Source organism: Manacus candei, unplaced genomic scaffold (genome assembly GCF_025592945.1).
Source record: "Manacus candei isolate 608988 ecotype Guabito, Panama unplaced genomic scaffold, ASM2559294v1 h1tg000053l, whole genome shotgun sequence".
Taxonomy (NCBI): Eukaryota; Metazoa; Chordata; class Aves; order Passeriformes; family Pipridae; genus Manacus; species Manacus candei.
Window position 1 is genome coordinate 4,125,484 of NW_026138101.1, and position 16,425 is coordinate 4,141,908.

Consider the following 16,425-nt stretch of genomic DNA (forward strand, 5'->3'; position numbering starts at 1 on the left):
GTGGTGATTTTTTTTTCTCTTTTCTCTTTTTTTTTTTTTTTTTTCCCATGGAAGGACCAGAAAGAAAAAACCCACATGGATGTTTTGGTTGAAGATCTAGAGGGAAATGCTAGAGAGCTGCTGTTCTGGCTCATGACACCTCTTGTTTTGCTTGTCCTTGTTGCTGGCTGCACAGCCTGAAAGAAACAAGTTTGGCACTACAGCTGTGAGGGTGTGGTCGAGGATCAGAGGTGTGTGAGAGCAGTGACAAAGATGCAAGATCCACGTGCCTAAACACCTCTTTTTTTTTTCTTTTTCTTTTTTCTTTGCAGCTTGACAGGACAGAGACAGCCGTGAACAACCTCAACCCAGCTTTTGCCAAGAAATTTGTCATTGACTACCACTTTGAAGAAGTGCAGAAGCTCAAGTTTGCCCTGTTCGACCAGGACAAGTCGAGCACGCAGCTGTATGAGCATGACTTCCTGGGCGAGTTCTCCTGCACACTGGGCATGGTGAGTCTCTGAGGGCCCTGCAGCAAAGGGACCCCAGATCACATCAGCCACAGGGACGGGGTGGGAATTACAGCTGCTGCTCCCATCTACTGCAAACTTTTCTGGGTCCTTCCTGGCAAAACTAATTTAATTCGCTTGTCACACACTTCAGCTGTTGAGATTGAACTGTTCCACATTAGGGCTGTTGTCTACTTACTCAGGTCTAAGCTGGTCATGGTGTGGGCTTCTGGTGGTGCTGGCAAAGAGACATCAGCTGGAAGCTTCTGGAGGCAGCTGTGTCTCACCATGGGTTATAGTAAGAGCCCTGATGACCAGTTGGATTTGTGCTTACAAAAACTTCCAGGTGTTTAAAGTTAGGATGCATTGCTGTCTACCTTTCTCAGTTTTTTCTCTTTCTGAAAGCTTTGTCCATTGCTGTTGTGTAGCAAATCATCTCTCCTGCTTGAGCATGTGTGTGCCGGAATGTGTCTTCTGCTCTTCCTGTGGAAAAGCTTCCAGGGCACAATGCGATTTATAAGCCTTTGGAAGATCTTTTCCTTCGTGAGCCCAGACCCTGTTAGAAGCTGGCAGCTACCTTCTCCAAATGTCTTTGTCCTCTGACTCAGAAGCAGAGAATGAGGGGGATTTTTTCCATTCTTTTGCAGCATCCGGCAGCTCCCGGCTGCTGTGGTACCTGGCACGAGCGCAGAGGCTGGGAAAAAACTGTTACAGTGCTGGGAATGGGGAGGAAGGAGGGTCTGTAATAGGTGTGTCAGCATGGAGAACCAGCCCAAGGTGCTCAGGGAGGCTCATGAAGGTGATTGTGTATTACACAGACTGCACGTGGCAGGTGGGACAAGTGACTTCACCGCTGCCAGCTCAAGAGCTTGACGTGTTAGAAGAGCACTGACATTTACAGAGTTTGAAGTTTAATGTCTGGAATTTTGGAAGTGCTCTGTGATGACCTAGTTCTGCTCCTGCAGAACTTAAGAGACAGTGCAGGCAACAGCCCTGGCCCTTGTTCAGTGGTTTAGCCCAAACCCATCCTTCACTATTAGTTCTGCTGCTGCTGAAGCACAGCCAGCTCCCATGTGGGGCAGCTCAGCAGGGCTGCTTGGGAAGGTCATGGTCCTGGTGGAAGCTGCAAGCAGAGAATTTATGGACATAAGGAAACAGAGCTGAAACCTTGCTGCTCCTAAATGTGGCTCTGCAGCAGCCCAGGGCTCTGCGTACTGGAGAGGAACGTTATCCCTATGCACTGGGGAGGAAGGTGGAGGAATCCAACCCATTTCCTCCTGCTTGTTGGGTGTCCCAGAAGAGCCCAACACTTCTGGTGTTTGGGAAGGTGATTATATCAGAGCATGAGCCTGGACAGACCCTCCTGGGCTGTGGCAATGCCGGGGATGGGCAGCTGTTGGCAGGTTTCACTTCCAAGGGCTCTCTCAGAACAGCTGATTGTTTTGCTGTGGTGGCATCACTGTCTGCTGTGTCTCTGGGCACAGCTGGTGGGCTTAGTCTGTCAGAGGGAAGAGAGCTCAGAACTTCTGAGCCAGCACTTCCACTCTGCTAAAGAGAACTTCACTTCTGTGCGTGCCCAGTTTTCGCGGCGGTTCCCATGTCAGCTTCTTGGTGACATTTAGTCTGAAACAAGGCATCAGCTTGGAATGAAGGGATCTTTTCCTTTCCCTTTTTTCCCTGAAATCCTTTTAGCCTCCTCCCCCTGTGGCCAGGGTGGGCTTGCAGCACAGCCTGGTCGTGGGGCAGAGGTGGACTGGAGGGGTAGCACGTGCTCAGGGGGGAGGAGAGGGGTGAAACAGAGCATGGGGGCTTGTGGGTTCGACCATCCCTCTGTGGGTTTTCTAGTGGCTGGAATTTGTCTGGTGAGATGTCTCCATGAGCTTTCAGAAGCAAGGGGCAGCTGTGGGCAGCAGCGACTGCACAGTGAGCATCTGACTTTTCAATTTTGAGTTTGCACTGGAGCTCTGTCAGATTAGACAGATTGCTTAGTGCAGCTAATGAGGTCTCTGGTAGGATTTAAAAGGATGGTTGGATCATTCACAGGCCTGTAATGACCTCTGTGGCCAAAGGAAATGTAACAGGGATCAGACTGCAGGCTGAAGGGTGTCTGTGGTTTCTGCTAGCCATGGTTGTGAGGAGTTTCTGCTGCCTGTACACAGTGTGGCACAAACATCTGGTTACACTGGCTGGTGATTCCCGTGGATCAAAAGCACCGGGACACGGCTGGCTCGCCACAACGGAAAAGGGTTTTTGCTTTGAAATGGCAAAAATCACAGGATCACAGAATATTTTAGGTTGGAAGGGACCTTTTAAAGCTTATCTAGTCTTGAAGGGGACCCACTGGATATGGGAGCAGAGCACAGGTAGTTCCAGCAGGTTGCTGTATCCCCATGTGTGGGTCTGCGCCTCGTGAGGAAAAATTACAGGTTCCCCTGTAATGAAGGCGACCGAAACTCACTGAGATGGGGAAAATCTCTTTAACTCATCTCCCTGATCATCCTGTCTGGCCTCTTACAAACCAGAAGTGAAGGGGAGAGCATGCCTTTGGGGGTGCTGACCCCTGTGCCCGGGGTCCAGAATGATGCTGGGGGAGAGCATCCGGCTTGTAATCGGGATCCACCCGTGGGAGTGTGGCCTGCAAGCAAGTTCCTGGCAAGGGTCATGTTAGAGGTGCTTAAACTGGAGTTTGACAGATTGAGTGGTGATTTTACTGGGAACAAATCGCAGTAGCTCTGTCTGTGTGAGGTCCCACTGACCTCCTCCACCAAAGAGCTGGTCCCTGGGTTCAGTGGGCAGTGATGCTTCAGCCTCTCAGGCCATCACTTCCCTGCACTGTGCAGCTGCTGCCCTGCACCCCATGAGCTGGGGTGATATTCCCACTCTCAGGGTCATCCCTGGGTGTGGTGCCTTTTTTCTACTGTTGCAAGTGCTTAATCTGAATTAACTAACCCGAGCAACTAACACCAGTTGCTTATGAGTCTGCTTTTGATCACTTGTGCAATCATGATTTTATTTTCTTTGGTTTCTCTAGATCGTCTCCAGCAAGAAAATAACACGGGCTCTCCTTCTGGGGAATGGGAAGCCAGCTGGGAAAGGGATGATAACGGTACAGTTACTCCTTTATGTTACCTGCTGAGTGTGTAAAGGTGGATGAGGGACGCTCACCTGGGGTCCAGGAGACAGGGCTGTATCTTGTGAATGTTTTTCCCTTTACCTCCTGCTCTCTTGGCTACTTTGGTCTGTTTAGAGGATGATTTTTTTGGGACAGGGACCATCTTGCTCAGTGTCTGTCTGGTGTCCAGTGCTGTGACTCTTCAACCTGTACCTCGGCCCCAGAAATAAGGAAAACCTCAATCTGGAGAAGTGCAAAGTAAATCTCTGCTGCTGTTGTTTGTTATCTGGTACAAGGCGCCTGCTCAGACCTCTCTGGTGTAGTGAGAGGTAAGAGGGCTCATTCCTTTTCCAGGGATGGGTGATTTTATTTGTAGGATAAGGATGGAGCTGTGCCATGGCAACAACTCTCATAGCAACAGCTGCTGAATCCGATGCAGACCCCTTCGGGCAGTGGCCTTCCCACTGAGGATCTCTTTAGTGATGTTCTTTTTAAAAAAGAAAAGACTAAATTTAGGTGTGTTTCCCTTCTGCCACAGCTCCCATCATTTTTGGATCTCTGCTGTGTTACGGGTTTTGTGAGATGTGCAGCTGGGCTGCAAAGATGTGGAAGAAAAGGCCAGTAAGGAGTTAAACTTCCATCAGGTTTAAATGCACTGGAAAGGTTTAAAAGCCCAGGACCTGGTGCTGCAAGGGCATCTCCATTGCTGTTTGCTCTAGAGGAAGATGCTTTTCTCTTAACTGCTGCAATTAATCTTTAAATTCAAGAGGAAAAGCTGCAGTGGAGTTCAGAGGCAGTACCTGATGCCTGCCATGTGCCATCCCACAGGAACAGGCTCTCAACATCCCATCCAATGCTTGTGTGGGAAGAGCTGTACCACGTGAAAAGTTTCCAGTCAAGTTCAAAGGTTGCACACTTTAAAAAAAAAGGAAGGTCCTGATCTGTCACTAATGCATCATTAAACATCCAAGGTCAGAACCACCTGCTTCTTTTTGTACAACTGATACCATTTTCTGATCTGGTATTTTTTGCCCTGGCTTGGACTAGGTGATGGCAACAGGGTTTTGTGTGGGGTGGATGCCTCTCCCTGCTGCTTGGCACAGTGCTGGAGCACAGGCTATGGACACCACTGCAGGAGCAGCCTTCAGCTTTGGACTCACCTGTACAGAACATGGAGTTTGGAGCCAAAGGCTGCCTTCATCACCCCCATTCCCTTCAATTTTGCCCCACTATCCATTTTCTTAACTGAGATGACACAGGGGTGAATGCAACAGAAGAACCTTGACTGGATGAACAGGACTGTGTGTGGGTCCCTCAGTGTGAAGAGAGGGGAAGATCCCAAAGCAAAGTCCTGTGTTTGTAGAGGTCAATCCCAGGATCTTGCCACACACCTCTGCCAGAAGCAGAGGTAGGGATGTTGTTTTTGTCCATGCTGTCCAAGAGAAGATGACACCTGCAACCTGTGGCAGGGTAGCACAAGGACATTCCAGACTTGTCTGCACAGTCTGGCTTTTTCATAGCCTGCAGTGAGCCCTAAAACCTGGATACCAACTGGTCATGCTTTTGTAGGGATCAGCAAAGGGTGAATTTCAGCTCCTCTTCCTCCTGCCAGCTTTGATGACTGCATACACACCAAGGACTAGGTGGGAGAGAAAACTGATGCCATGGCTTTGCAATAGGAGACTTTTACATGGAGCAGAGGGGAAAACTAGGCTTTGTACATGGTGAATGGATCCTCTGTGGGCCAAAGTGTTATGTCTGCCGTGGGAAGGCCTGGAAGGTTCTTCAGGAGCTGTGGCTCGTCCCCTTGCTCAGATGCAAAAGCTGCATCTCTGCCTCCTCGACTCTGCCAACTCCGTGGCTCTCCTAAATGCTGATAACCTTCTGCGGGAAATTGTCCCCTGGAGTCCTGCAAGTTTTTCTAAAAGCCTTGCCTGTAACGGTGCCGTGTGTCTCCAGTGCAGGACAGCCCCACGTGAGAGCCTGCAAACAGCTGCACTTGGGAGCACTGTGCACAAGGACAGTGTCCATGCCGTGCTCCTGGCTGCTCTGGTGCCAGCTCCTGCCCAAGGAGGAGGAGGAGGATGCAGCCAGGGATGCTGGGGAACAGCTCAGCCCACCCCGGGGAGCTGAGGAAGGGAGCGGTGGGGAGCAGATGCTTGGGCAGGACGCAGGAAAAAAAAGACAAGTGATTCAGGAAACGGCTGGGAATAAAACTGAATAAATGTGGGGTTTTGTTATAAATGTTCCCTTAAAATACCAAGAGACTCATTAGACCACATTCCAGACAGAACTGGCCCATTGGTGGTTGGCAGCTGAAGCCCTTCTGGAGTGTATGTGAATAAAGTGTCTAAGCTGAAGTAGTCCAGGCTGCACTCCTGCCTGCTGCAGCTCCTTGGGAGCAATGGTGGAGTCTTCATCCTTGGGGCCCTCTTATCAGGTGGTAGGGCAGAGACATGGCTCAAGTCCTTGGTGTCACCAGCATGTCCCCTAAGGGATGGGACAGCTGTGATTTGCCATGCCCAGCTGGGGACATGCAGGATGAGGTGCCACATCTTGCTGGCAAGGGTTTTTATATGGCTTCTGCTTCCTCTTGGCTTAGTCCTTGGAGGCTTCTCCACATCCTGAATGAGCCCTGGTCCAGAAAAGTCATGTGAGACCAGCTCCAGAGTGACACTCAAGGGAGGGAATGAGTTTTTTACCAGAAACTTCATTTTTTTTTATGCTAAAAATGAACGCAGCCTTCCCTTGTCTTTCAGATAGCTGCCCAGGAGCTCTCGGATAACAGGGTGATTACTCTGAGCATGGCTGGCAGAAAACTGGATAAAAAGGTGAGTGGAGCTGTGTCTGGGGGATGTTAAACCTCTGTCCTTGGGATCTAAAGAAATCTCTGCTTTGGGTGCAAGAGTGACAGAAAACAGTCCTACTGGAGAAAGCATCAGGGAGAGGCTGGGAGGGTTCAGGTCCTGGTGGTGCCCCTGCCTGCTGGGTACATCTGTGCCTCAGTTTCCCCATTGTCACAGTGCTGCTTGCTTCACCACACGTGTGGAGGAGGAAAGATTCCATGTGGCACAGGATCTGTGCACCAGCATGGCTTAAAGACAGCAGATTTACTGCTTCAGTCATCTGAAAGTGCCTTCTGATGGAGCTGCAAGTTTTGATGCCTCTTGAACCTGTATCTCAGATGTGCTGAGAGCTCCAGGTCCTTCCAGACCCTCTGGAAATGGAGCAAACATCTGCTTGTGTGTCAGACTGACTTCTCTGAGGAATAAGTGTTGATCTCATGGAGGCAGGTAATGCATGAGTTTTACTTTGGATGTGATGCACAGGAATTGGTGAGCCTTTGTGAACGGCGTCTTCTGACCTCATTTACCAGGCAACCAGAGCTATTCCTCTTGAACCAGTGCTGTTGCTAAGCAATCAATTGGAATATTATTTTTTCCTTCTTCCTAGTCTCTCCAGAGCTTGTGTTATTGGCAGGATGGCCCTCAGTTTGTTTGAAAACAGGGTGAAGCAAACAGCCAGGCAGAAGGGTATTTACTGGGGGAGGAGGTGTGGTTTGTCCAGTCCCAACATCCAAACTGGGTAGGTGTCTGGTTTAGCTGAGTGTTTTTCCCACCTATTGGGAGTGGCTATTTTCTTGCCCTCCTGCTTACCTTACCTAGTGCAAGGAGCTAAATGCCCCATTTAAGAAATCCTCTCCATTTCATAATATGATACCTGTGGGTCTGCTGCCCTTCAAATCATAGTCAGGGTACAGAAATACAGCATCTACCTGGTTACACTGGGATAAGGACTGTGAATAATCCTGTTCTTTCTGGGTCCCCCTCCAGGTTATCAATAGGGTCAACAGAAAGCTCATCCTCAGTGACTGCCTGCTGTCACCAAGAACTAGTGAGGTTACTTTGCCAATTCCCATAACACAGTGTAGTGTTGCAGTGCTCAAAGTCCTGCTCATGGACATAAGGATGCTCATGTCCCTTCATGACGTGAATTCAAATGGTCCTTGAGCAAGGAAATTGGATGAAAACCACTATTTTTTGGGTCATTATTGGTCATGGATGGAATGCAAGGGCGGGAGCTGGGTAAAACTCATTTAAGCTTAGGAAAGACAGCAGAGAAGTGGATAAACAACAAAACTCCAGGGTTAAGGTTGCAGCCTGGGGGGTTACAACCTCCTGTACCATGCAGCATGGAGCTGAGGAGCACAGCTGGAGGCTCAGACATCATAGGAAGGGATTGGATCTCACAGAATTGTGTGGTGGGGCCATGGGATCCTCTTGCTGCACATACTGAGCTGAAGCTGTGGGCACCCCTTGCCACCAGCTATGCCTGGAGCTGTGCTTACCCCCAGGATCTCCTTCTGCCATGGTCACCCTGAGGCTGGGACCTCTCTGAGGCTGCAGGCAGGTCCTCCTCCCCATTACATGCCCATTCTCTACACCTACAGCTCACTACCTGCCTTTAAATGCCGAAGCTGCACAGCGGGAGCATGTCAGCAGCAGATCCAGCCTGAGGCTCTTGTACCTTTTGTCAGATCAGCTCTTGGTGGAAAGCTGTTGAAAGATAAAATATCTTGCAGAAGAGGAGGTATTTCCACCTGGGACCAGCCCTGTGAACCCAACCCCAGAGCTGTTGGTGCCACTGCAGCTGTGGGGACAGTAATGCTTCAGCATGGCTGGGAGACAGCAAGTGCTGCAAGCCAGGACTGGTGCTGGAAGCTGGGGAGCTGCATCTGCTGGAAGTGCCACCTCAACCCTCCTTGTCCATGTTGTGCAAGGACCAGTTTGGGTGGTTTAGATACTTGGACAAGTTTGCAGATGGATCTGGTGTGCCGAGCTCCTTTGGTTGCTCAGTTTCCACCTCCTGCCAGGTCTGCAGGGGTGAGATGTTTGTGGTTTTGATGTTTTAAAATAGCAGCCCACAATCCTGTGGCTTGGAGGCATCTCCCACCTCGCTTTGAGCAGAACAGGGCTGACCAGACCTGCAAACTGGGCTGCTCCATGTGGGATGGCAGCAGACATCCTTCAAAGCTCCCCACTACCATCAGAGCCAGAGCCTCCACCAGCCCACGCTGGGCTGGCGCTGATGAAGCCGCCTTGTGTTGGAGGTTAAGCCAGCATGGGCAGGTCAGGTACCCACCAAGCGTTCTTTAATCCATCTGTGAAGCTTGAAAGTGCCAAGTCCAGGTGGTGGGTGAGCAGGATCAGAGCTGTGCTGTAACTGTAACACTGCAGAAGGAATGGCTTGGTTTTCTCTCCTACAAACGTGTGAAAAAGGGTAGGAGAAAAATAGTCTCATCTCACCAGGCAGTGTCCCTGTGAGCCCTTATGGCCTGCTCCTCTGGCAGAAGAATTTTGACTGAAGCAGTTTATAGTTTCTCCAAGCCAAAACACTTTGCAGTGATTGACTTTTCTGACTGGCTTTGGAAACAGGATTAAATAGAAATGTTGATGGATTTTCTGCTGGGGCATCACTAAGAGCCCGTGTCCATCCCAGCTGTCACCTCCTGGGCTGGCTGTGGACACGAGGTCCTGGAGTGTCTGTGCTTCCTCCTCCTCCTTCTCCATGCACAGCCCCTCGCATCCCCACTGCATCACTTGTAAGCCCAGAAAGCTCCTGTTCAAACCCATAAGAAGTTCCTCCAGCTCTTCGCAGGACTCAGGCACCCATTTTCCTCTAGGAGGAAAACTCAACTGAAGTGACTCGAGCTCTCAGTAAATCACCTGGAGCATTTGGGGCTTGGTTTCTTGTTAGCTACCTCTTAGTTTTTCTGAATGGGAATGAAGCTCCGCTTGGAAAAGCTGGAGTTTCCGTGTCGGTGCCACCGGCGCTGCCCGGGCTGCGGGTGCCAAAGCAGCCCCCGTGCCAACACCCAGCAGGGATGTCTGTGTGTGTGTGTGTGTGTGTGTACATATTTCTCATAAAGCAGCAGCCCTTTATCAGGAGATTATCTGAGGAGACGCTGGCAGGAAAGGCAGCACTCACTGACTCAGGGCTGCATATCTCACAGGGTGTTACATGATCTCTGTCAACACCAGGGCAACTCGCTCCTTAAAGATTTCCTTTGCTTCTGCTTTACTGCCGCGTGTAGGAGGGTGGATTTTTTTCTCTTTCCCCCCAAGACACTCGTGCACTTCATAATTCTGTTTTTCCTTTGAAGCTTCGGATGTTTTTCCAAGCCCAAACGCAGCTGCCTCCCAGCTGGAGTTGTTTTCTGTGGCATCTGTGTCCAGAGAGCTTGCTGGGTACTGGGCACCCGCTGGCAAATCCCACAGGCATGGGCTGGGGTGCCAACACGCCCTCCACATCAGCACATGTCAGCACATGTGGTGTGGAAATCAAGGGGATTCTCAGGATCAGGACAGGGAGGTGGGCAGGATGCTGCCCTCGGGTGCTGCTGTTTGCCAGTGTGCTTGAGCTGGTGCCATGAGGGTATCTGCATGGTTGGCACGGCCAGGGAAAAATGTCTCTTGGACCAGCTGTTTCTGCTTGCAGAGCACCATGTAACCCAGCCTGTTTCTTCTCCCCCCAGGACCTTTTTGGGAAGTCAGACCCCTTCTTGGAGTTCCATAAACCAGGGGACGATGGGAAGTGGATGCTGGTTCACAGAACAGAGGTGAGCAAAACTCTAACCTGAGCTGCTGAGACACCCTCGTCCTTACAGCATCTCCTCTTGCCCTTCCTGGCATTGTCTCATCAGTCACCTATAAAGCAGGGTGGGATCCAGGGATTTCAGGCTCTCTTCCTGGTGTCCAGCTGAGGCTGCTGGACTCCAGTGGATAAGGATTTACTGAGGACAGCAAAGTCTTGAGATCTTTTCTGTACTACCCACTACAGTACCTAAAAAGCAGAGAGGGAGATGTTTTCTATCCCTTGTCAACCTCTAGGCTCAACCTGGGCAGAGGCTGAGACCTGGACCTCTCTCCCTCCACTTGTAGGAGCATCAGGATGAGCTGGGGAACCCATGGGAATGGCCTGAAATTGTTTCAGGGGAGGTTTAGGTTGGATATTAGTAAAAGGTTTTTTCACCCAAGGGGTGGTTGGGCACTGGAACAGGCTCCCCAAGGAAGTGGTCCCAGCACCAAGCCTGACAGAGTTCAAGAAGCATTTGGATGACACTCTCAGGCACAAGGTGTGACTCTTGGGCTGTCCTGTGCAGGGCTCAGGGTTGGACTCGATGATCCCTGTGGATCCCTTCCAACTCAGCGTGTTCTGTGACTCTGTGATACGGTGGTGGGAGGTGGTGGGAGGTGGGCCAGGGAATGGCTGTGAGGAAAGGTTAAAATGAATTTTTGCCAGACCTTCACCTAAGCTGGGAGGATGCTTGGGCACCTCCAACTTCGGTGTATGAGCACTGGGCCTCGTGTCTCGTGGAGTCAGAGCCACAGCCAAGGAAGCAGAGACCTGTACCAGGGTCCCTGTGGGTTTGATCAGGGCCAGCTGACCCCTCCCTCTCCCCCATTGATACCTGCTGTGATATTTTGATCTCAGCTCCCTCTAGTTGTGTTCTCAAGCTGTTAAAGCCAGTGATGTTACGAATACCAGGCACAGGATGGGCAGGGAGAAACAGGAGGCTTCTGCTTTAACATTGCATTGACGTGTACTTTTTAACTGCTTTTTTCCCCTTCCTCAAAGCTTGTTTCAAGGCTTTCTTTGTTTGCACGTAGCTCCTGGCAGCTGGCAGAAAGAGGAAGGGGGATGCTCACAGCAGCCTCTGTGGCAGAGGAAGAGGGCTCCATCACACCCACCTCACACCCCCTTTTTCCCATCCCTGTTGTTGTCCCTTCAAGGCTTGGTTAAGGAGCCCCTTGTCCCACTGCAGCAAACTGCTGCAACAAAACACAGGATGAGCTCAGGTGGAAGGAGAGAGTGGTGTTTATTTGCAGAGTCTCCTCATATGTTGGGTTTTACCACTGCTGTGCAAAGTCCAGGAGTGTTTCCCTCACTTGCACACCCACATGAGCACCAGGACATGAGTAACACCCTGTGTCCTGTGGTACCGATATGGGCCTGCCTTACAATCCCAGCTCTGCTGTTTATTTTTTGGTGCTTTCCCACACACCTTTCCATGCACATTTAATTCATATCAGCCTTAATATTTCTCCCATGTTTCTGTGGGAGCAGGCTGCGACGTTGTTTGGTTGTTTCCTCCTGTTTTCATGTGGGAAGCTGGGCTTTGACTCAGCGAGACACGTTTCTCAGATGGGGGGATTTGGAATGACCTCCAGCCCTTCCTCCTGGAGGAGGTCTGGGAACTGGGAACTGGGATGCACCAGCCATCACTGGGATCTCTATAAACATGTCAGGTTTGTGGGGAGCAGATGTATATACTGGTGTTTCCTCTGGCTTGCTGCCCAGCTCCTCCCTTGTCCTGCTTCACTGGATCAGGGTCCACCCAAGTTTTCTTTCAAGTAATGGGTGTTCTAACAGCCTCCTCTTTACCAACCCTGAATGCATCCCACTGCCCTCAGAGGAATCCCATACTAGGCAACCCATCCCTGGAAGTGTTCTAGGCCAGGCTGGACAAGACTTGGAGCAACCTGATCTAGTGGAAGGTGTCCCTGCCCCTGGCAAGGGGTTGAAACTGGATTATCTCCAGGGTCCCTCCCAACCCAAATCATTCTGTGATTCTATGACCATCTTCGTGTTCTGGGGCTGGATACACAGAAATAACATTCCCCACCCTTGCAGCTTTTCCATGCAGGAATACAACCAGCTCTCAGTCTGATGCTGGCATTTCTGCTGCCAGAGAAGAGCTGTCTGGCAGGGCAGGATTAGTGTGCTCATTGTTATTTAAGCACAAGTGTGAATGCCCAGCTGGGTGCCGTGGGATAGATCCTTCCCCACCCTCCCTGGGGACCCAGCAGCTGGCAGCCTGTGGGGACCACCCTGGGATGAGTGGGCTCCCCTTTCTTCCAGGCTCCTGGAGGAGGTGTTTACAAATCCAACCACACAGTGTCAGGGTATCCCCCGGTCTCCTGTAAGAGCTTGTCTGTCAAACAAGACGCCCATTCCAGGTCCCACGCAGCTGTTTGCCCGTGGCAGCAGCCATGGAATCTCCTCCTCGCTGCTCTGAACTACTACTGCTCCAGCTGCAAAGATCCAAGGTTCCTCCACACCAGATATCCCTTGTGTTTGCCCTGCACAGAGAAGGGTTAACCCGCTGCCTGTGTCTGACTCCCCTAAAATTCACGTGAATCTCTCTTTTTGAGCACAACACCTTTGTGGAAGAGGGTCTTTGCCTGCCCTGCCCTCACCTCCGATGCAGGCAGCCTGTGCCCGAAGCCTGCTAGCGTTTGCTGAGATTTCCAACAAGCGGTTGCATTCTCTCAGGAAATGTCAAAAAGCATCAATTAATATTTCTCCAGCTCAGGCAGCAGATGTTACACAGATGAGACAAGAGAGCTCGATGTGCCCAGGGCTGTTTTGGCTTTCCAGGGCTGGTTGCAGCATCCTGCTGCTCCCTCGTCTTCGTGGTCAGATCCCAGATGGATGTAGGCTGTGCTGGGGTGCTGGGGAGGGGGTAAGCAATGAGTAGGGTGCAAGCAATGGGATGCAGAGGGCATAAATAGTAGCTGCTGGCCTTGAAGTTGTGGGGTGAGTGGCTGTGCCCGTGCTCTGGGCATGGCTGTGCCCATGCTGCCCAGTGTGCAGCAGCTGTTCCCTCGGGCAGGTTTGTTTAATTGCCCCTGGGAATGGATAAATCACCTAGTGCTATGAAAACAAGCCTGTTGTAACTCACACGTGCTGCAGCCTGAGAGGGAGGAGCTGCTGTGTCTCTCAGTTATGGAGGCAGGAGAGGGCTGAGACTGGGCATTCTGCAGCTTTGCTGGCCTGCCCCACCGGGAACCTGGTCCCGGATTGCTCTCAGAGACCTGTCCCTGCTTTGTGCTGATCTCCACCTGTGGATGTGCCTGTTGTAACAGCATCCCTCTGCTCCCACCCCCCAGGTGATCAAGTACACACTGGACCCTGTCTGGAAGCCGTTCACTGTGCCTTTGGTGTCACTGTGTGATGGAGATGTGGAGAAGCTGATAAAGGTAATGGGGGCCCTTCGGTTTGTTTTGTGGGGGTCAGCTCTGGGATTGATCATTGAACGCCTGAATCCCCATGGATGGCTTGTTAAAAAAACAACAAACCAAAGAACCACCCCCAAAACCAACAAAACCCACCTTGTTTGGGGAGGTTGGGGACTTCAGCAGGTCTGAGGCTGGTTTGTGCTCCTTCCCCCCCAGGTGATATGTTATGACTACGACAGTGATGGGGGACACGACTTCATCGGGGAGTTTCAGACCTCAGTGTCCAAGTTGTGTGAAGCCCAAGATGCCTCTCCAGTAAGTGCTGACATGATTTTGGGGAAGAATGAGGAAGGGGCTCCTTGGGGCTGGTGGTGGACTTTGGTACTTGCACTGAGATGCTCAACCTGTGCCGTGAAGAAGCCAAGCCCAAAATCCTTTCTCCTTCCACCCACACCATGAGTGACCCAGGCCATGACTGTAGTTAAAACATTTGAGCTAGAGAGAGTGCTAAGGCAGACTTGGCTGAAAATCAGGCTCTGCTGAGATGTCTGAAGCAGCACCCATGATTTGGGGGGTGCCCTGTGGTTTGGGGGGCCAGAAGGGGATGTGACATGCTGCTGGGGCTGGATCTGCAACAGGGACAGTCTGATCCCCAGGAGTGCAGCTCCCATGCAGCTCCACACCAGCTTTGTGCCAAAGGTGTCCCCATCTTCCCCCTGAGGTGCTGGCCACAAGCCTTGGCAGATGCCATCTGATTGAAGGTATGTTGTAAAATCTCCTGGATAGCAGGGCTTTGCACTGCTGTCTTCACTGGGATTTCAGTACAAGAGCAGATTTTGGCCAAGGTGTGGGGGGATGTGTAACACATCATGTGTGTTGTTGCATTAAGTTTTCTGTCTGGGAAAACTGAAGTACAAAGGCATGAAAGTGCCCTGTCTAGAACTGTGCAAGCTGATGGTGCCAGAGGCAGGCATTGAGCCTGTTTTTCCTCTGAATTTGCCACCTAAAGCCTGACAATAAAATCTTCCTCTTCAGCACTGGAGGGTGGGTGCCTGCAGGACATGGCCACTGGTGGCAAATGCAGCCACGTGGCACAGCCCAACACTGCCCTCACACCAGGGTCTGTCTCGTGTGTTACAGCTCGAGCTAGAGTGCATTAACCCCAAAAAGCAAAAGAAGAAAAAGAATTACAAGAACTCTGGGATCATCATTGTCAAGTCCTGCAAAGTGAGTATGTTGCTGAGATGTTTCCTTCAGCCCCCAGCTGAGCTTGGGTCTTCCCAGGCTTCCCCCATCCCTTCTGCCTCTGCCTCCTTTGTGTTTCCAAGCACAGGCCCTGCATGGCCTGAATAAAATGCATGCAATTTGTGTAGCACCAAAATGCTGCTGTAGGAGACTAAAATGGTTCTCCCCATTGCTCTCCTCATGTCCAAAAGTCCCTGAAGGCCCAAACTTGCAGTGACTGCAGGCCTGGGCAGTTTCTGTGCATTTATTTGTTCTGTTCTGCAATGATGACAGTTGCTGAAACACTATTTTGTTGGTGTTTCTTTCAGATAACCAGAGATTTCTCCTTCCTGGACTACATCCTGGGAGGCTGCCAACTGATGTTTACTGTAAGGACTTTTGCTTCTCTTTTCCCAGTAGAAGTAACATGCAAGTAATGGTCAGAACTGGGGAGGGAGGTTCTGCATGAGATTTGGCACCAGCTTGGGGTGGCTTCTCAAGGCAGTGATGAGCTGCCACGTTTTGCTGTTAAACCATGTGGGTTTGGGGGTCATTACTGTGATGCTCAGGAGAGGAGGGAGCTTGTTTGCACTTTGGTTGAAGGTCAGGCTCATACAAAGACCTTCTGACTCTTCACAAAATGTCACTGACTTCTCCCCCCATCTCAGGCTTTAACCACCCTCATTTTTTTATGGGAATTCTCCTTTTGAATCCAGCTGAGAGGCTTTAAGCTGTTAAACAGATGCTTTTCAGCCTTTTTACTGGCATTTCTACCTTCTTTCAAGCTGGACCACAGCTTGTCAGGAGTGACTAACCAAGGACATGACAACCCCAAGCAAAACCACCACAATGCAGAAGTGGGGTTCTCAATTTCTGCAAACTTTCCTGGTGCAGTATCCAGAGAGCTGCAGGCACTCGCAGTTAGTTCAGTTTGTATTTTGTTGTTTTATCTGAAAACATGATGGGGGAAGAGTAGGAGGAGGAGGAAGAGTTGCCATAGGAACAGGAACGATTGGGAGAGCTTTTTGTGTGCCGTTCTGCCTCTGTGTGCTTTGGTCTTGGTGCTGGAGAGTGAATACAAGAGAAAATCAGTGAGTTTATTGGTAGCACGGAGCCTTCGCATGAATTAGGTTTGAATGCAGAAATCTTCCCCCCATCTAAAGATCTGCCAGTTATTGGAGGGCTCCTCCTCCTCCCAAGGCATCTTTGGTCCAAAACCCTGGGCGTGTTTCCAACGGGTGCAACGCTGCAGGAACACCTGAGCTGGGAGGAGGACGCTGCCACACGCACCCCTGCAATTTGGAAAGGCCACTGGTGTCCTCCCAGGGGGGACAGAAGGGCTGAAGCCACAGGAAGAGGGGTGTTGTGCTGGGCCGCTTGCCTCGTGTCAGAGGCAGGGCAGCTGTGTCCCTCTCAGATCTGTTGCCCCAGTGCTGCTCTTGGTGGCACTGCTTGCACAAGCAGGGCACCCACCCATGTGACTCCTCTGAGCCCCCATCCCGGGCCTCAGTTTCCCCCTTGCTGTATGACCGTGGTGGCTCGGCAGGAGCAGAGCATGGGTGTGTTAGAGTGTCACAGT

General features: G+C 51.0%; 1 protein-coding gene across 4 annotated transcripts in view; it reads left to right on the forward strand.

Annotated features, from left to right (window-relative positions):
- The window catches only part of CPNE2 (copine 2), a 44,171-nt gene that overhangs the window by 15,955 nt on the left and 11,791 nt on the right, over positions 1-16,425 (forward strand). For all 4 annotated transcript variants that reach the window (XM_051801910.1, XM_051801909.1, XM_051801907.1 and 1 more), the window contains exons 3-10: positions 312-491; positions 3,520-3,594; positions 6,360-6,431; positions 10,136-10,219; positions 13,554-13,643; positions 13,839-13,937; positions 14,763-14,849; positions 15,176-15,235. In XM_051801910.1, the coding sequence (XP_051657870.1) occupies positions 312-491; positions 3,520-3,594; positions 6,360-6,431; positions 10,136-10,219; positions 13,554-13,643; positions 13,839-13,937; positions 14,763-14,849; positions 15,176-15,235 (747 nt within the window). The remainder of the gene's footprint in view (positions 1-311; positions 492-3,519; positions 3,595-6,359; positions 6,432-10,135; positions 10,220-13,553; positions 13,644-13,838; positions 13,938-14,762; positions 14,850-15,175; positions 15,236-16,425) is intronic.